Consider the following 20,760-nt stretch of genomic DNA (forward strand, 5'->3'; position numbering starts at 1 on the left):
CCAAATATGAAGAAGTAGGTTTCTTTTATGATAGCCTGGAAAAGAAATTTGACAAAGCTGAAATTCTATATTAGTGCTTTATTTCTGTAAAATGAATTAAAGATTTTTTTCCTTACGTTTCTTTAGAGAAGAGGCTCTTTTTGATTACTGAGCAGGTTTTCTTTAATGCCCTGAAGAGAGACATCTGACCAGAATTAAAGTCGCTTCAGTGCTTGGTTTAGAACGCAGATCCAGCACACCACCTCTGTCTCTTCCTGCGACGGAGGCAAAATGAGCCAGACTAGCTTTCACTGGGAACAATTAACTTCCACAAGTGATTTACTCAGTTGGATCTGCCTCTTTGTTGCAAACCTACAACTAAACTAGAGGGAAAGAAAGCAGATCTGAACACATCCAAGTCAAGTTTTGGAGAGGAATATTTACACCTGAAAAAACTTCGAAGCTGTTTGCACTGTGCAGCACTCCGATTTTAAGCCGTCTAAGGAAAAAAAAACCCAGGAGGCAATTCACGAAGTCAGCATTCTAGCCATGGGCCCTGACCTGCGCAAACCCAGCAATCATTGGACCACCCGACTCCTGAAGTTTGTTTACTGTGCATCAGTCCGGATGGAGAGTAAGTGTGCGGACACTCAGGACTGAATAAAGCCCAGAGAGTGAAGCAGAACGGTGCCTGTGCCAGTTTGATGAGGCAAGTAACAAGAGCCGGCTTGCAGGACCAGACAGTGATTACGTAGAGCAAGGACAGTGCATGTTATAGTCGTTTCCAACAACAAAACTTCCTGCTGACAAAAACAACAAAGTAAAAAAACATCCCATGCATCCTTTGTGCTTTGGCAGGTCGTACAGAAAGCATTGTTTTGTTCCATTGTTTTCCTCAAAAAGAGCCTTAAGTAAGTGATTCGTTTTTGTGAGCCACTGGAAAAAAAAAAAAAATCTTCCTTACAGCTACTTAAAAGAATTTTACAGGAAGTACAAGATATATTTGTGGTACACACATGTGCCAGTCCAGGACATCAGCAGAGTTGCTCACTGAAGAACCTTTCCTGTTCAATTAAGCACAATTTTTGTTTATGACTATGCCCATCACACTGCTTCAGGTTTTCTGGGAAAGGTTAATTAAACTTAAATGCCATTAAGACCTGTAGCTCGTTCAAAATTTGATTTAATCACCAGCATTTCTCTTGCATAGCCTAGGAGCCATGATCACTTATATATCTACATGCATGTATGCTTGTGTGTATTTATATATGTACTTATATGTTTGTTTATATACATAAATATATATATATATATACACAAGAAAGGAATGCATCAGTGATCCCAGTAAGAGATTCCTTATGTGACAGTCAAATCAACACACAGTGTGCAGCATGTCCGGATAATAAACAGGAAAAAACTCTTCAAGCATCTGAAAAAGAACAACGGGAGGAAATAGGGGGGGGTGGAGGGGAGTGGAAAGAGTAGGGGTGGGAAGGAGCATGCATGCAACTGCTCTTTAGGCAAACACAAAATCAAGCACTGCTGTCAGCGCATGGTGGATACGTGCAACCTTTAATGGGAAATCCTTTAGGAAAATACATACTGCTTAGCCAAGGGGCTCCATTCCTTACACCAAGCCTCGCCCTGGATTATCCATGGATATGTGTTCAAAAATCTGTCCCCAAATAACACATCTTCCTCTCAAGCGCACTTTCCCCTACTCATTAGTTCCAGGCATAAAAATTACGTTGTCAAAGCTAATTCCCCTGCGCAAATTGCCAGGCAAGGAGCTAGTTGGCCTCTCCAGTCTAGTGCTGGGGACACATTTGGCTACCTTCCCATCACCCTGCTTAGCCTACCTGGATGCTGGCTCCTGAAAGGGGCTACCCAAGGCTGTTGACTACTCCTCCGCTGGAGGCCACAAGGATGGAGACAGACAGGGCTCCATCTTCCCTGCTCGGGGCTCCAGCTAGTGAGCTTGAGCTGATGGAGCAGGGACAGGGCTCACGGGCTCAGGGAAAAGCAGACTTAACCTGGTCAGGGTCAGGGGTAGGCCAAGGACAGGGGCATGTGGACACTTGGCACCCCACACTCAGCATGGCTCTACCATGCCCAAGAAATGCTGTTTTCTGCACAAGTGGTCAGCATAGGTGTAATAAATCTGGCATGTTTGGGATACACTGGGTATGCTCTGCACAGCAGCTCTGCCCCACACACATGGTAGCCCTGATACTTCCTTCATGTGCCAGGCTTGGTATGCATACACTGTACCATTCATCTGCAGAATGAGCCAGGTCCATAGTTTCAGCCCACAAACAGTTTCAGCCTATTAAGAGTTCCTGCCCTTGCTTCTTGTCTGCCCTGAAATACATTGCTTCCTGTCCAAGAGCCTTCAATGAAGAAAATCCTGACATAGCCTGTCACATTTCCAGACCTAGTGGAAGACACCTAACATCACAGACACAAAAATGCTGTAGTCAAAGAGTTTCCTCTACAAGATGGGAGGTAGGAAGGTACTTGCAAGGCTCAATATCTTCTCTGGGCTACACCAACATACACACAACTGCAAAATTTGCCATTTCTGCTTTAGCCTGAGAAGTAAAGATTTGCTGCAGCCCCAGGCAATGTTCGGCACCCTCCAGACTGTTTTAACTCACAACCAAAGGTATTTCTCACTGTGCCTCTCTACTGTCCCCATGTGTAAAATTGATCTCCACATGTGAGGTCAGTATGGCAGAGCCGTTAAGTTTTGAAGTCCACTATAGATGAAGAGGTGGTGTCAGAGCAACCCTGCCATCTGTTGTGTTCTCCTTTGATTTGTATTTCTGCATGTGACCAAGTTACTCAGATATACAGTGAATTCCTAAAATGGATCCCAGCCAATTTATGGTGTTTCTTTTTAGGTGGTAGGGTATTTGTTGTGTTGATTTGCATCCTATTTTTTCCCTCTTGTATCACTTTTTCCTGTGTGATCTTGAATTCCTCTAGTGGTCTTTTCCTCTCCAGAGAAATTCATCTTGATTTTCCTTTCCCTGCAGAAATACTTCTCCTGTCTGCCACAACGACATGGAAAGAGAGGATCTGTCAAAGCACCTTGCAGCAGCACTGCCTTTCTTTCCCTCCCTCCTTTATCCCTGTCTGCAGGCACCAGCAGTCATCTGGGGAAAGAAACTGATGAAACAATGAAACAAAACAAGGCTTCAGAGGAGGGTTCTCTCCTGCCCTCCACTTCCCCACCACTTCCTGAATGAGGTGACAGGTACAATATCCCACAGTAAATGTTTCATGAGTGTCTGCACATATGAAGTCCAATGTTTTAACACTTTCATTACTATTTCCCATCTATATAGGCACCTCAGAGATCCTACACCCTGATAACCATTGCCCATACCTCAAATGAAAGATTTTGCTTTGCTTGGTTTCTACTCCTTTCCCTCTAAATCAGAAAGCACCTCTAACACAGTAAGTTAATATAAACAAATGAGCCTGAAAAACTACATACATTTTTAAATTAAAAGAATACCTACTGTCCACCAGCTAACAGATTTTCCACTGATAGTGTATTCCTTGTTACTGAAAAACAAAACAAAACCCCAAAGAACAAACAAGCAAACAAAAACCCAAATCAAACCAAAACACACACACACACACAAAAAAAACCAAACACAAAACCAAAATCAGAACCAAAACAACTACTCAAATTGTAGCTTCAAATAAAAGTGAACTGAATTACAGTTAAGGAAACAGATACTTTAAGAGGGGGGAAAAAAAAGTTTCAGACCTGTCTAGCCCTCTAATGTCCTGAGAATTGCCTCCTTTTCTCACCAGCCCTTTACAACAGCCGAAGGAAATTCCCCATGGGAGCACATGGTCATAAGGAAGTTTAGTGCAGACAAAGTCAATAAAACATGGAGCTACATACCAAACCACCAACGGTGAATACCTTGATATTAAGGTAATTCCAGCAGCCAGGGATATAACAAGCACATTAACACTGCTTCCAGAGACTACATTATCAAGACATTGAAGCCAGCTTGCATACATGCAGAAATGTTCCTGTTGCATGAATCCAGATTTGCTTGTGCAAGATCTCTCTTGGCAGACACAACTGATTGAAAGTGTACGGGAGCATGACTTGTTCAAATGGCTTCAGCTGCTTGCTTTTTTTTTCAAATCACATATGCTTTTCCACTTGAGCAAATCCTCACACATGAATCACTGCCAGTCTGATACAGGGGGGGAAACTTGAACTGGTTTTTGATCAAGCATAAACCATTAACAGGCTTGGCATTAAAAAAAAAGAAAAAGCAAAAGGCAGTGGTCAGGAAAGAAAACATTGAAAAGAAGCACACAATCTTTAGATCTTTCCTGGGTCAAATGTGGTTCAGTAGGTTATAAAAGTTTCTACTAAATTCTTAGTGTTCTGCCTAGCATGAGCACCCTCCCCCCTCTGGGCTATGTATCAGGTTATGCTGCACAATTGTCAACCAATGAAATCCTTCTCTGTAGCTGAGTTATGGAATGCATAAGAAGAGAGAAGAGATGGAGGGAAGCAATTGCACAGGGAGGAAAGTGCTGCTAAAGGATGCTTCATCTCCACCACCAACTCCAGCGTGTAGTCATACAATTTGACACTGCAACCTTGGTCTTCATGAAAGAGTCTCTCAGCGCTAGGACAGGTCAGTGTTGAGAGTGGTGATAGGCAGGCTGATAGTCTGTCCTATTGTGGAAGATGTTGCCTTAAAAAAAATAAATTACCACCTTTTTATTTTCTTTCACAAAAGGACTGAGCCAATAGAACTATAAAAACCCCCTCAGATCAAAATCAGTTCCCAAAACTGTACCTTTAGCTCCCATGCCACCCATCACTTGTAGGTCAGCCTTGTGAATAGTGGCTCTCCCCAGGCTTGGGCACCCAGGAATGGGTGAAAGTAGCCACCTTGCATGGTCTGTAGGGGAGCTAGTGCCTGAAGGCTTCAGAACTGACTGAGTGAGAGCCCAAATCCATCTTTGTCTTTCCTAGTTCGCCTGCCTGACATCTGGTTATGGAAGGTGAATTAAAGCTGTAGAATCTCATGGTGCATTGTTTCTGTGAGAGATTTAGACAAGAATCCTCTTCTTTACAGGGGCTGAAAGTAAGGCCTTACAATAACTATTAATTTACATAGATGAGCCCTGGAAACTACAATGGTGCAAGCAAATAGGAAAACAACTAAGCAGGCAGAGAGAAATCAGAGGTTGATAGAGAAGCTCCCAGTGATTTCACAGGTCTCTGGGTCAAGCCTCCAAAAAGAGAAAAAGGACATATCACTAGTGTCTAAGCAGTTGACACACTGCGAGTCAGTCATCCATCCTTCCAAAAAAATTCCTTCCAGGCTCTGCCCTGGACTTTGCAGATGAACAGAGGACTTGGCTGTACAGAGCCTTCAGTCCACAAAACTTCAGGTACATCAAAGTCTTCTTTCAAAAAGAAGTTAGTAAACTGATCGGGTTCTAAACCTCTCCTTTTTGTGTTCAGTAATACAATTTATACTATGCTACTGGAGAAGAGAGAAAGGTTCCCCAGAAATCTGTTCTGCTGTTTTATTTTCACAAATGGCTTTTCTTCAGCAGTGCAACATCCAATACTTCTGCATGTCCTCCTTGCTTGTGTACTGTAGCTTCATACTCTTTTCAAATACTTCACTACCACAGCTAAGAATTTAAAACCTGCCTCTGCTGTGATGCTTTTCCCACCCACTTACCCCTTCCTCATTCTTGCTGTGAAACCTTACCTCTCTTTTTCTACATGGGCAAGTCTAAACAGACTCCTGAGAGCCTGTCCTTTCATTTCTGAGTAGCTGGGTGGCAGAACTATGCTGCAAAGATGAAAGAGACGTTATTGTTGCATTATGCTTACTAAATTCATACCCTGTACTTCCGCTTTCATTTACATCTTTGACCTTCTCTAGGAACACTAATGACCTCTCTACAGTAGGCCTCTGACACAGGCAAGCATTTCAGCAGACCAAGAGAGCAGGACACAAGCTAAAGGAGGAAGTGAGTGATGTCCTATTCCAATCAACATTAGCTTAATGTCCGCTGCTTTGCACTCACTGCTGATATTTCTTCACTTTTCCCTCCTAGGATGTCTTTGGGAACTTTCAGTAGCCACATCCTGTCCTTCTTTGTCCTTGAGCTATTTCTCTTTTCCTTAAGGATATCTCTCATTATCCTGTTTCTCCCCATTTTGTGTAGTATCCTAGTCCTCTCCTCATTCTCACTTTCCGAGAATCACAAGATCCAACCTAATTGTGCTCATAATACCACCAGAGAAGCACGTAACTGTGGCAGGGGAGTTGTTTCTCACAGGACTGAATACTGTTGTATGTTCTGCAAGTATCTCACTGCAGGTTCAGAGCACTTATTCATGATCTTTTCATTATATGACTTTGCAGTGGTTTCAAATTTCACAAGGCTTCAATCCTTTGGGCTGAGATTCTTCTCAAGACTGGTCACAAGTGAACACACATTTTTGCTCATTTACTTAATGTGTCAGTCCAAATACAATAACCATTTCCAAAATCAAAGCCAAGAAAATGTTTTGGGATGTTTCTGCATCCATGTTAACATAGTTCTGGTGTCTTTTCCTCCAGATATCCAGAGTGTAAACAAATAATTATTGGTGCAAAGACTGAACCTCATACCCTCTATGGCCTGCTGAGCACCCTAACAGCTTCACCATGGACTAAAATTGATGCCTTCTGGCTTTCTGTCTTATATATCCTCATCTGTACAGTGATACAGATGCATCATGAAGAGCAGTCTCCCCTTCCTGTCTCTCCAGTTCCTTATCAGTGAAAGACCTTGCAGGTGTGGAAATGTGGGAACAAATCATCTCAGACACAGGGGGGAGTCTCACCTCTATCTTCTTCGATAGTCAGATTTCAGAACACAAGTGGCAGCAAGTACACAGTTCAGAGAACCTTGCTATGCAGGAGGGAGGTGGAGAAGTAGGGGAGGTATGCTGGGAAAATGTTGAAGACAAGCCAAGGAATGCCTCATTTCTGGCTCTTTTTGCTTAGACACAAGATAAACTAATCCATTTGGTGTCTTATAGGGTGGTTTGTGGCATGCCCAAACGGAGAGCTGTTGGGCACTCCAATAAAATGAAAGTCAGAAGTGTAGACACCTGTACACATTGAATACTTCCAGAACAAATCAGAAGCTGGGCAGGGATTTTCTGCAAAATACTTTTCCACTTAGTCAACTAAGGCCTACCTAAGTCCTATTTAAGTACTTAATTCCTTTTTTGGGAACAGTCCCTTTGCCAAGGATCTGCTCCATCTGCTGTGAGAGCTTTTTCCCACAAATCCCACTGTCTTCCTTACCCTGGAATGAGGAGAGGCCACCTCACTGGAGCAGAGCTCCCAGGAGAGCACCGGCTAGGCAAAAGCACCCAGTGAGGCTGTGCTGCTGCTTTCTCTAATTTCAAGGCTAAGGCTCAAGGTAATTGAGTTGTTTGCTCAGAGGCATGTATTACCTCTCCTTACACTTATTTATATACTATCTGGTGACAAACACCTGGCTATAATCTGACCACGTGAGATCATGTGCCCAGAGTTTCATATTTCTGTACACAACTAACACTCTGTTTCCTTCAGTGTTTTGCTTACATGATGGTGGCTTTTATAACAGCCTCGAAAAGGATCAGGGGTGACCTCATTGCCCTCTACAACTACCTGAAAGGTGGTTATAGCCAGGAAGGGGTTGGTCTCTTCTCCCAGGCAACCAGCCCCAGAACAAGGGGACACAGTCTCAAGCTGCTCCAGGGGAGGTTTAGACTTGAAGTGAGGAGAAAGTTCTTCACTGAGCGAGTTGTTCTGCATTGGAATGGGCTGCCCAGGGAGGTGGTGGAGACACCGTCCCTGGAGGTGTTCAAGGGGGGATTGGATGTGGCACTTGGTGCCATGGTCTAGTCATGAGGTCTGTGGAGACAGGTTGGACTCGATGATCCTTGGGGTCTCTTCCAACCTTAGTTATACTGTGATACTGTGAAAATAATGAGTCTGAACCCACCTACTATGCAGATGGTTAAGTCTGACAAAGTTTGTAGGGACAGGAATCCCCTCCCAGGTCAGTTAGGAGCACAGACATACTGGACTGGGCTGCTGTATAAATGTGATGGGACTGTTGTTCCCTGCTTACCACCATAAGTTGGATGTGTCCTTGTTTTCCCTTTGTTCACAGCAGGTAAAGGACCACACCTTGTTTTAACCTTCCCAGTACACAGCTATCACTTCACGAGCTGGCAGATACCTATTCTACCACTGAATAATAGCCATAACAGTGAAGTTAAACTCAGAGCAGCTGCTATGACAGTGTGCAGTAGGTTTGGAATTTGCTCCTTTGGTTTCAGACCCGAAGAATTAGTGGGACAAAAAGCTTGTCTGGTTTCTTTTCTTGTTTGTTCATTTTCCATATTAATTTCTTGATCTAATAAAAATGTCTTAATTTAAAACAAACAAACCAAACCCAAACCAGACACTTACTAGAGATTTTTAATTTAAATTGTTAGCAGGTGGCTGAAAAAGACAAGTAATGTGCCAAGTTATGCAAGTGACAAGAAGAAAAGTTAGCACTTTGCTGATTGTTCACAAAAGCTGCCTAAAATTCCTGTAGTCTGCCTTCCCCAGGGCCACATTTCTCCCTGTTTCTCAGCTACCAGCTGAGATATGTAAGAGATTTATCAGGCAGCAGTGGGATATTTCAAATACTTCAGAGCAGTTTGTGCCTCTGCTTTCTTGGGCAGCTGATGTCCTATGCCTCAAATCCAACATCGGACACCAGGTCCCAGCACCAGTTTTTTCTCCCTCTGATGAGCAGGAGCATCAGCTCCTACCTGTGTGTCAGCTGTACTGTATGAATACATCCAGTTGCTCTCTTTTTAATTACTGTTTGACATGCCAATTCATTGCATGAAGCATGCACTCCATCCCAGTCAAGTTAGGTTTTGTTTTTTAATTAGTCATTACACACCAAAGCTCCAAGAGCTCAGTGTAGGTGTGGCTGTGAAGTGAGGCTCCCTGCAGAGTGTCAGGCTTCTGTTGTGGCAGATTTTTTAATGTGTTCTCTCCATATGAAAGCTGCATTTCCCATAAATCAGAGCACTCCTTCAGTCCTTACCACAAGATATTATGTTGGTGCAAAAATGACCTTAGCAGCCCGCAAATATCCTACCTACTGTACGTACACATTTGCAAACACTGCCAAAATAAACGTGCTTGTAATTTTGGCAACCTTTGCATATTGGCAACCTTTTGTTCCTCTGGTGTCTAACGTACACAGAACCAAATCTAACAGGTGAAATTGCACACCCTTACCCAGCAGGAAGATGGACCCTGTTACAGTAGAAAAGCTTCTCCTCTGTGACACTTCCTGGGTCTCTTTTAAGGTGTAGCTGCTTTGTGCTGCCTGGTCTAGGCAGAGTAACACTAAATGCAGAGTAATCTGTTAATTAACCCAAACTTATGTCTCCCCTGGATGGCCAGGGCATACCAGAGAATTTGGCCTTCTCATTTTTGTGATACTACAAAGCACATTTCCAAGAATGAATGACAGATTTGTCATAGTTTCATCTTTAAACTTGTTACAAGCTGATTTTCTCAGCAAGTTATTTGGTTATGAAGAATTGCCCTACCTGTGTGAACAAGTTCATAGTGTGGAAAATGTTTTCAATAAGTGACTCCTCTTTCCTGCAAGTAAAATGCAGCCTGTGAGATGAGGTATCCACTTCCCTCACCTAAACATAATGATTTTTAGATTGGATGTCTTTCTCAGGCAAAACATGAATGGTACTACTGGCACAGGACACATGTAGATTACTTATTGTTTTGATAATTAATTTATTATGAATTACAGAGTAAGCATGGCCAGCATTCCCTTTGAGGGACACAACAGCTTCAAAAACATTCATTCCTACCTCATTTTCTCTTCATTACAAAAATTTCAAACTGCTGATGCTCCTGCTCATCAGAGTGAGACAAAGCTGGTGCTGGGACCCAGTGTCCAATGTTGGATTTGAGGCTTAGGGCATCAGCTGCCCAGGAAAGCACCCATTTCCCTTGATTGTCCAGGTCTGGTTAACAGATATCAAGTTCTACTTGATCTCAAACAAATATTTGGTAGCTGTTTAACAAAACCAAACCATTTAAACTTTTAAATGCTGGAAAGAAAATTAAATGGTATCCAATAAAATCAGGACACATTTTTTTTTCCACAGGCAAACATATATGCACTTACATAGAAACCAGAGGTTCACTTTTACTATTTAAAACATTACTGCATGGTATGGGTGTTTCATAAATGATGCCTTGCTCAGTATGTAAAGCACAAACAGTTGTAAATACAGAGCAGTGATGTGGGAGATTTTGTTGTATCTAGAGTCAGTTGTGAATGCATCTTCTTTTACGTGTTTCCCTTCATGCCATAATTACCCTTCAGAAAGTCTTTAGATCATGACTCAAAAGAATTCTCCCAATCAGTCTCAGACACACCCATGATGACCTGTAAGCACAATCTGTGGCTATGGTCTTGCAACAATATCCTCTTCCAGCAAAGTCTCCCCGTGGGCTTTGCCAAAGCCCCGTCCAAACTGCCACCACACAGTCCTTGGGATGCTATTGGTGTCATCCTAAGGCTCATGCACCCTGTCCCTATCCCCATCTCCATTGCTGGCCCCATTCCTGTTTCAGCCCTGCTACTATCCCAAGCCAAATGTTGCCTCCTCACCAGCCTCATAGTGGGTGGCCACAGCTCCCAGAGGAACAGAAATGATCATGAAGATCCTACAAACCATTAGAATACTGCACTGGTGTATGAACCATGGCCTTTCACCTACCTCTTTGAAGTGGTCAGGAACAAATCAAAAATACCAGTGACACTTTCATATTGGTGTAGGGTTGCTTATTTTCAGTACTGCCCAAGAATTTTATTTCAGGACAACTTTCTCTCTCTCTCTCTCTCTTTTTTCCCCCCCTTTTCCCTGACCAATCCATGGATGTGGTTAATTTAGGGTTTAAAAGGCTGTTTTCTCACACATACACACACACCCATATATGTTTTCCACTGAAGTCTGTGCTTTTTCCTAGACCCACCCAAATTCCAGTACATAGCTCACTTGTGTGCCAAGCTTTCATACTCTCTATGCAATGAGTGGAAAAATGCCCTTTTTCTACTTCTGCACATTTTGCAGGGAGGAAGGGATAGAGAGCATAGAGGAGAGGGAGGAAAAGCCTTCAGAAGAATTTAGTTTTACCTATTATTTCAGAATAGAAATGGAAGAGTGTCCCAGTGTCATCAGTGGGAATACTCTATTTCTGACTGTGGGTGGAGGTGCGTGGGATCAAAACTCCACTGTTTGTTTGGGACTTGGAGCTGTATTTGTGGAATTCTGAAGGCTTTTAAAAATTAACAATTATAAGGTGAAAGTAGGGTAAGCTGCTGGCTGGTCACTTTTTCCATTCTGTTTCCGTGAAGCACTTTAGCAACACTTTAATGCATTGATATTTTATGAGAGGAATGTAGAAAAAATAAATAAATCAAAGCTTAACGTTGAGAAACATTGGGGAGTTTTAAATGGAAAGGATATTTTTCAGCTGTGTCATGTCCAAGCTCCCTTTAATAGGATATTTCAGGTCATGAGCAGCTTTGTGGAAGGTGGTGAACTGAGAGCAAAGGTCTCTTGTCATTTGCAGCAGCATGGCTGAGGGAAGGCTTCAGGACTCCCCCTGCCCACACCTTCCCTCCCTCCTACAAGGGCTACTGTTGTAGCTCATGGGATAACAGGAGATCCCAAGCCAGCAAAGCCTTGTTCTTTCCTGATAGTGCATGTCCAGGGTGAACCCCACGCTGTAACAACATACAAGCTTCATGCAAAACCTTTTACATTAGACTCACCTCCGTGAGGATTCTCTGATTTCTGATTAAGACTGGTCCCCCTTGATTTCCTCTTCTCAGCAAAGGGATTAATAAAGTCTCACTGACTTACACAGACACCTAGTTTCATGAAGCTTCTTGGAATGTACTTTCTGAAACTTCTGTTCATCTGCCAAGTTACACTGAAATAAGCCTGTGGATTTAAAAGTGGGCTGTTTTTGCATCCCTTCGTTGTGAGGGGATGGAGAAGAAAATATGTTGGGTTAATTATTTACCCTTTCCATCAACAAAGTGTTAACGTTGTACAGAACTTTATTGTCACTCTTATATTGCAAAAAATGGAATAAGTGAAAAAGAAATATTTTAAAGAAATGGCTCTTTCCTAAGTTTCTTGACTGGGAGATTACACAGGTCAGGATTGTGTCTCTTCCAGGTAAACTCCCACGGAATTAGAGGAGGGGAAAAAAAAATATTTAGTTTACTCATTTCTTTTTCAAATTACTCTGTCCATTCCAATTTCCATGACACAGACCCCTCAGTCTGCTGCAGAACCTGTGGCTTCTGAAAAGGAGGAAATAGCATGAATGTACTGGTGCACATCAATGGGTTTTTTTGGTGTTTTTTTTTTCACCAAACCAAAAATACCAAAACAAACAAACAAACAAACAAAAAACCCCAAACCACCCAAAATGTTTCAACTTTTCTCATAAAATAGAAAAAAGTCAGTCTGGATTGAAGATGCTGTTTGTTGAAATCAACCCAACATCTTTCATTTTGCTTTAGCATTGTGTGGATATGCATGTATGTGTCCAATTTAGATCAGTTGAAGGACAATGGATTCCTTGAAGCGACAGATGGCAACATCTTGCTTCCACAAAGTCAAAACATTTTTTACCTTTTTTTTTTTGCTTTTCAAATTGTTTTTCAGAATTTTTCAGCCTAAGCTGATCTATCTTGTTCACATTAATGTATAACACCTTTCATCTGACCTAAATATGTATTTTTGGCCCATGAGACTTTTGACTTACAAAAAAATATCTCAGCCTTCTGTAACTGTGAAGACCACATGAGCTTCCTGGCTGGTTCTGTGACAAGTGCAGCTTGTGCAATGAACTACTGTTCCTCTGGGAGTACAGCAGAGACAATGTCTGGCCTCACTGTTGGGATCTGGGGACATAAGTGTGTGATTCACTAGTCATTTTCCTTTGTCCTAGAGTTTCTTGGGAACCTCCGTGTAAGCTTTGTGATGCTGTGTTACAAGAGGCTGGGGGAAAAAAACCAGCAGTGATGATGTGCCCAAACAGGAATAAAAGCTCATGTTGTTTTTCAAAGTTACTACATTTCCTTATGCTCAAAGGAGGTTATTTTGCTTGTTTATTTACACATCTCTTATCTATACGGCTATTCATTTATGATCCCATGCCGTCTCAAAAGCTCTGCAATCTTTTACAGTTGGGAACCTGGGAAAGTCTAGCTTTGATCAGTGAAGCAACTGAACTAAATAGAACATTGTTCCCGCTCTGCTGAGAATAGTTTCCGACTACATTCAGGATACCTCAAAATTATTTATAAAATTCTACAATATTCAGCAACTTCTACCTTGTTTTTAGTAAGTTTTACACATGCCATGAATGTCAGAAGCCACTTTGATGTTTTCCAAGCAGCCTGATTTATAAGGACAAAAAAATACCACCATTCCCCAAATTGCTTTCTGTCGCCTTGTTGTAAGGCTTCTTACATCAATGGAAATAGAGTGTGGCCAAGACGCCAAGGCACTAAGAATAACTGGAATATGAGAAAATCAACTACATCTCCCACAAGAAATCATTCTTACAGTGGAAAAAAACCCCAAAACTTTTTTATATGTAACTCTCTGTAGTTTTCCTGTAATATTTTATTTAATAAAGCCTCCATTTTCATTGAAAACATGCACTTGATGGGAGACGTGTAACTACACCTAGCAGACATTTGTATGTTATTTTAGTGCTGATTTATGTGCTATTTTAGTGATGTTGAACAGAATTCCTATTTTGTGGACAATTGCTAAAGTGGTTGCAAAAAGTGGCTAAGCAGGATTAGGAAAATCACAGAATCACAGAATTACTGAAGCGGGAAAAGACCTCTGAGATCATGAAGTCCCGCCTCTGACCTAACACCATGACATTAGCTAAACCATGCCACCAAGTGCCACATCCAAGCTTTTCTTAAAGACCTCCAGTGATGGCAACTTCATCACCTCGCTGGGCAGTCCATTCCAGTGCCTAATCAGCTTTTCTGTGAGAAACTGCTTTCTAATATCTAACCTAAACCTCCCCTGACACAGCTTCACACCAAGCCCTGGAGAAGAGCCTGACCCCCACCTGACTACAACTTCGTTTCAGGTAGTTGTAGAGAGTGATAAGGTCTCCTCTATGTCTCCCCTTCTCTAGGCTGAACAACCCCAGCTCCCTCAGCCTTTCCTCATATGACTTTCCCTCCAGGCCCCCCACCAGGCTCATCGCTCTCCTCCGGTCCTGCTCCAGCACCTCAATATCCTTCCTGAAGTGAGGGGCCCAGAACTGCACACAGTACTCGAGATGAGGCCTCACCAGTGCTGAGTACACGGGCAGAATTACATCCCTAGTCCTGCTGGCCACACCATTCCTAATACAGGCCAGGATGCTATTTGCCTTCCGTGCCACCTGGGCACACTGCTGGCTCATGTTCAGCTGGCTGTCAACCAGCACTCCCAGGTCCCTCTCAGCTGGGCTGCTCTCCAGCCACTCATCCCCCAGCCTGTGGCACTGCATGGGGTTATTTTGGACAAAGCGCAGGGTCCTGCATATGGCCTTGTTGAATCTCATACCATTGGCCTCAGCCCATTGACCCAGCCTGTCTAGGTCATTGCTCAAAGTCTCAGAGACTGCAATTCCATCAGCCAGATGGCAGCTTAGAGCAATGCAGAAAACTCCTTCATTCACTGCTCTGGTGACACATTGTCAAGCCCAGTCTTTCCCAAAATGATGCGTCCTTTCGGAAAGCACTTTCTCTGCTTCACTTGCTATATGATTCAGACTTCATGTCTGTAGGCAGCTTGATGCCACAGCATCTCCAGGAGCCACCTTTTCTTCAACTCCAGGATTTCTGTATATTAATTAATCATTTCCCAATGTACCTCTTGCTCACAGTTCACTGTTCCATGGCCAATCACTCAAAGTTCTAGGGATAAAAACTTATTTCCTTTTTGCTATTTTGATCCTTTTTGCTAATTTTCCCCTTCATTAATGCAAAAACCTCCTTCATTACTTCATACACATAAAGTTAAAAACCAAACCTTTCATAGCTACTACCCTGTTCCCCATAGCTCTGCTTTCTTGTCCTCTTCATTGGCACCTCACTCCTCTTTCTCATCAATGGCTATTCCTTGTCAGCTTCATGATTTAGACTTCTCTTATGCTATTCCACAATAGCTTCCTATTTGACATATGTGAAATTCCCCCTTTCACCACCTTCCAAAGAAATGCTGAAAACATATGTTTTGAGACACATTATGACCTCAACAAACAACTGCTCATCATTATGTTCACCTAGCAAGTTCCTCCTTTGTGTTGCATTGCTCCTCACTGTTAGATCTGAAATAATTTAGAGCAGATCTGAAGTTTTCTTCTTTGTTGATCTAACTGCAAAGCATGTTGAGGACCTACAGCATGATGAGAAATAACTTCTGATTGTAGGCTGTGTTCAATATCAGCATTCATAACAAGAAATTTGTTTTCTTGGAGGCACTCCTTTTCCAGGACCCCTTACCAAACTATGGATTCATCATGCTCGTGCTGAGAAAAGCTTCCTCATCCATGATGGTTTTATCCTGGCCTGCCTGTGAACAGCCTGCATCTCACATCTCTGCTACCACTGCTTCTTTCAAAGGTTCACCTTTCCACAGCACAGCTCAAATCTGCTTCTGCCATTCAGCAAGTTGAAGCTAGTAATTGGTGAGAAAAGATAAGAAGACTAAACTAGAGCCATTCAGTAGCCTGCACTGTCTTAAACTGAGCAAAGCTGAAGATCAGAATTAATTTCTGTTAATAGAACCTGGAGGTCTAGGACCTCAGTAAATTCTGAAACTTTAATCATTGTTTTCTTCTGAGGCCAGGGAATGAGGATCTGGTCCTTCCCCCTGCTTTTTCATTTTTTCAGATTTCAGTGTTGATGTTTGAGTTCATATAGTATGCATTATCAGCAACATGCTTAAATCAGTGTTTTTAGTGAGAACGCAAAGGTTATTGACTTCTGTAACACCATCAGTCTTGATGTGACAGCTTGAGTGCTTAACAAGTTTCTTAAGGTCAGATAAAGTGATCAGAAACAAAAGCTATTTTTCTTTATTATGTAACATTATTTTTAAGATTGTGGTAGTTTTAATGTTGTGGGGGGTGGGGGTGGTGGAATTTCAACCCACTACAAAGATCTAAAGAATAATGTAGGATTCAAAGGTATGATGCCCTCTGTAATATTTTCATTGCTTATAAACCAGAAATAAATGTGCATAGACAGAACCCCGCACCAAGGTGCAGCAGGAGGATATATCACTGGGATTGTTCCACCGAAGCATTTCCTTGGATTTCTGCACATAAATGATAAGACATGTTCTTAGAATAAGATTTTATGCTTCTTGTCACCTGAGACTTTACATAGAACAGAGAGGTTTACTATCAAATAAATATAATTCTGGGTCATGATCAAGTCAAAGCTTTGGTCACTTTATGCTGACAGAAAAAGAAATCAACATTAAATAATAGCCATCTATGTTCCAAAATTATATACTTGAGGTTCAGTACATCTTTAGCTTGAAATCTGTTGAAATCTGCTCTTACAGGTGAAAATAAATAGGCCTCAGCTTGGAGCTCATCATGTGATGTCACTAGCTGAAGAGCTGCTCTGGCCTCTACAGTTCCCACAGACAGTGAGAGCCAGACCTGGAACCTTTTTCTTTTTTGGTCCTATAATTATAGATAGATAAACCTGTGTTGTCAGCTTTCCCACACCTGCCTGAGCTGTGTTCAGTACTTTACAGTGCAGGTCATTTCAATGTTTGACTTTTTTTTGTGCCTTGACAAGAGCTTTCAGCACCTTTTATGTAGAATGTTTCGCAACAGGTAACGGACACCTTGAAGGCCAGCACCCAGGAGGTGACGTTCACTATGTTAATTCATAACTCATAAACAGAGTCCACTGTAACAACTGGCATTCTGCTTAATCTAAGGGAAAGAGGAGATGTGATCTAAAAGTAAAATGCCAGGAACAGTCAAGGGACCAACTACTAGGTACCAGTGAGGTCACCAAGTATGCCAGGTAATGAAACTCAGTATGGTAAACAATGAAATGTTGCCTTAAAAGTTAGTTTAATTTTTTTTTCATCCCAAGCTTTTGCATTGTTGCACTTGTCATTTACCTAACAAAAAGAATCTTTATCACTCAAACACACCTGCTTCCACATGTCTGTGTACCTTTGGTGTGTGAGTGAAGTCCAGCTTTGCTCAAATGCTGTGAAAAAGCTCACCTTTCTTTGTCTTCCCTTGGCCCTATTCTCCACTGCTGCAGTACACAGAGTTGTAGATTGACTATTTATTGTGGAGAGAGGGAACTGTTGATAGGTTTGGTGTTGAAGTGTTTGAGGAAGGAAACATTCAGGAAACATTATTTCCGGATAAGGCATCAGGAAACTGAAGCCTGTTTGCTTGAGCGACAGGCTGGAAGGGGGTTCAGAAGAGGACAGCTTTGAGTGGGATCATCACTGAGCAGAAAACAAGGTGACACTTATGGAGATATTTTATGGATGAGGTAAAAAAAATTTAGGAAAAAAAATTATAAAAATCATTTAATCAGAAATTATATACTGGTTAAAATGTTGTGAACCTCTATTTTGTTAGATATTTTTCATCAGGCTGTGTAATTTTGGTGAGGAAAAGGGGAAATTTTAATCATAATGTATTTTCCCCTTCTTATCACGTGCTAACAGTGTGCTTTTAAAGTCATCTAAGTAGGTGTACTTGTATAGATATTCCTTTGTTACAGATTGTGGTAATTTATTCAAGAGATAAACATTTCTATTACATAGCTTCAATGTAGAAGTGCTAATTGTTGATAAGGAAAAGCCTGTAACGTAAAACCAGAGAGGTATCCTGCGAACTATGAACTAACCAAGAGTGAATCACCTCAGTTAAAGCAATGGAGATTAAATTAATCTAATCAGGCCATACTGTTGTTCCAGTCAAAACTTATTGTACTTTATCACTTTTGATTTACAAAGAGAAAGTGGCTTACCTACACTTTCTAAGCATGGAAAATCTAGCTGACAAACTCTATGAGAAAAACAAACTAGAAAGGAATCAAGTATGATTTTTAAAAGGCACCTGGCTGCAGTTCTCAAGCTTTAGAGCTCCCCTCCACCTTAAAAGCCAGATAAAATGCTACATGCCCTGAAGGTCAAATTGCAGTGGCTACTTTGAACCAAATAGGAAAAAAAACCCAAAATGACATTTCTTAATCAAGAAGCCCTCCTGGGAGGCAACAGAAAGGCAGCTGGCTCTCATAACTCAGCAGACACAGTTCAGGGAGGGCAGGGGCTTTGCAGGTAATGAAATGCCTATCTCAAAATGGTAAAATGCTCACCACAGACACCTACAAAGCAGCGCAGATGTCCTTAGAAAGAAGGCCAAGGGGATTCACAAGCCCAGGTGACTAAAAGCTTACTAAGGTTTCCCTGTATCCTTAAGGGTGTCATGCAGACAAGAAATGCATGACACCCTGGTACTTCCCTGAGATATGTGCTCAACCCAACCTGTGTCCCAGCAGTTCAATTTCAACCTTTCATAAAAGGCAGCCCAAGGTTTGCAAATGGCTCTGCTAAACACCTTTCACCCCAGTGGGGTAAGATGACTGTAGATGTGTTAGCGAGAAACATACACCTCCCCACTTTATGTCCAAGCATTTATTTTGTCCAGTAAAGGATGATAATGCTTGGAACATTCATGTTGTTACTTGCTCATTTTTTTGCCTGACCATGACCTCTAACCTGCTATGAACCTCAGAGTGTGGTAGTCATACAAAGACGATTTCATATGTCTGGGAGGAGGGAAAGATGCTATGGTTCTTACTTACCATTTTTTATTCCTTCCTCCAGCCCAGTTAATAATGTGCCCATTGTTTATGGCCGCTCTCCACATATTTTTCACAGCTAGATAGGTATAGAATGAGCAGGCATTTCAATTCATGCACAATCAGTACAATGGAACTACTTTTTTGGCTGTGCCATGTTTACTCCAAGACCATGCACATGCTTAATGCCAAGATATTTACCAGATTAATGACACAAACACACTGCTTGCTAAGATAATTCTTGAGACTGTAGTAACTCATTCAAGCAAGTCATGAATGTTCTCTCATCCCAAGGGGTTAAGAATAGCTCAGCACGAAGGTAGCTTTCATATATATTGAACATTTAGTTAATTTGCTTGGACTGAAGAGGATCATTTTAACTGTTTGATACGCCAATCAATATTTTTTCCTAATTTTTGCATGCACAGTGTAGCCAATAAGCTAACAATTTTCATAGGCTAAAGATTTTCCTCTCCGTTAAGCAACAACGACAGCAAAAAGTCATCCCATAATCTGCTTTGTTGTTCCTGGAATAAAGTAAATCAAAATTAATTTCAGAATGTTCTGAGGTTCAGCATGGAAACCAGTTAAGCTTCTGTTTTCATTGGCCCCTCACGAAAGTACCATATGATACATCACAGCTTTGGTCTCTACCTGTTCCCAGAATACAGCCTGTCTGTGTGAACTATGCGTTTTAGGACAGAGAAACAGGAGAGAAGGAGGGAATGATGTTCCAGACTGCTTTAATAAAATCTGGACAAACAAAAATTTCAGCTCCAATCAGGGCTGTGGATTGATGGCTTGTTTCTTTTGTTGTATGAGAAGCCAGGATAAAAAAAAAACCCTATTTGTTTTAACTTGAAATTCTATAAAAAGTAACAAGACTGAAGTATAGTATGTATTTTGGAAGAGTGAAGCCTAAGTCATCTGCTGCTGGTTTTGTCTGTAGGCCATGCCTTATTTACTGGGATGAAATTCTTGGGGAGTTTTTTGGTCTCATCTACAGCGTTCTTTACAAAAGCAATGCCAGTTTGTACCGGACAAACAGCACTACGCAACATTCCAGGCTTGTCTTCCCCCTCCTATAAGCTGGCTGTTAGAGAGTGCAGAGAGCATAGTGACATTTTACAGCCAAGGAAATAAATTTCTGTAATAGCAAATTGCCCTCTTTCCCCCTCAATTTTAAAAGAATGAAGTAACAACACAGGAGAATGCTGACAATAGACTTGGCAGATAGATACTCAGGCACTGTGATCAGAAAGACCCTAGAAATACCTCTAAGTACACAGTCAAAGCCAAGTGAGGAAACAAGGTCAGTTAAAAAGTAATGTAGGTTGTCCTGGTTCACAAAGGAGAGCCAGCTTTGTTCCTTTTTATGACCAGAATGTCATGGAGAAAAAAGGGAATTTATCTGTAAATCTCTTTACTGCATCACCCCTATGTGAAAATATAAAGGGAGGGAAAAATTATCTACATGGAAGTAGATGGGAATTTGCACTGCAGGCTCAGACTTATTAGTGAAGATAAGGCAAAGCTGTTGTAAATAAATAATATGAAGATACATGCAAATGTTGGAAGAAAATGTATAAGGTTCTCCACCTAGATATTTACATTCCTTATACCTACCATGTCAAACTTACAGAGAGTTTTCTCATACAGGTAGGTATTAGGGGCTAAATAAATGCTAGGCAAGTTTTTCCACTATTGAAAATTACATTTGATCTCTGC

The 20,760-nt window shown here is 41.6% G+C and overlaps 1 protein-coding gene across 4 annotated transcripts in view; it reads right to left on the minus strand.

The window, feature by feature from the left end:
- KCNJ15 (potassium inwardly rectifying channel subfamily J member 15) overlaps positions 1 to 20,760 on the minus strand; it is a 36,551-nt gene that overhangs the window by 1,997 nt on the left and 13,794 nt on the right. The window contains exon 1 of one of the 4 annotated variants that reach the window (XM_054166014.1): positions 996 to 1,043. The exons of 2 other annotated variants lie outside the window; for them this stretch is intronic. In XM_054166014.1, the coding sequence (XP_054021989.1) occupies positions 996 to 997 (2 nt within the window). In that variant the 5' untranslated portion in view covers positions 998 to 1,043. Of the gene's footprint in view, positions 1 to 116; positions 362 to 995; positions 1,044 to 20,760 lie in introns of those variants that run through there. One more of the 4 variants, XM_054166013.1, reaches the window with a different exon arrangement.

Source organism: Dryobates pubescens, chromosome 12, assembly GCF_014839835.1.
Source record: "Dryobates pubescens isolate bDryPub1 chromosome 12, bDryPub1.pri, whole genome shotgun sequence".
Classification (NCBI taxonomy): domain Eukaryota; kingdom Metazoa; phylum Chordata; class Aves; order Piciformes; family Picidae; genus Dryobates; species Dryobates pubescens.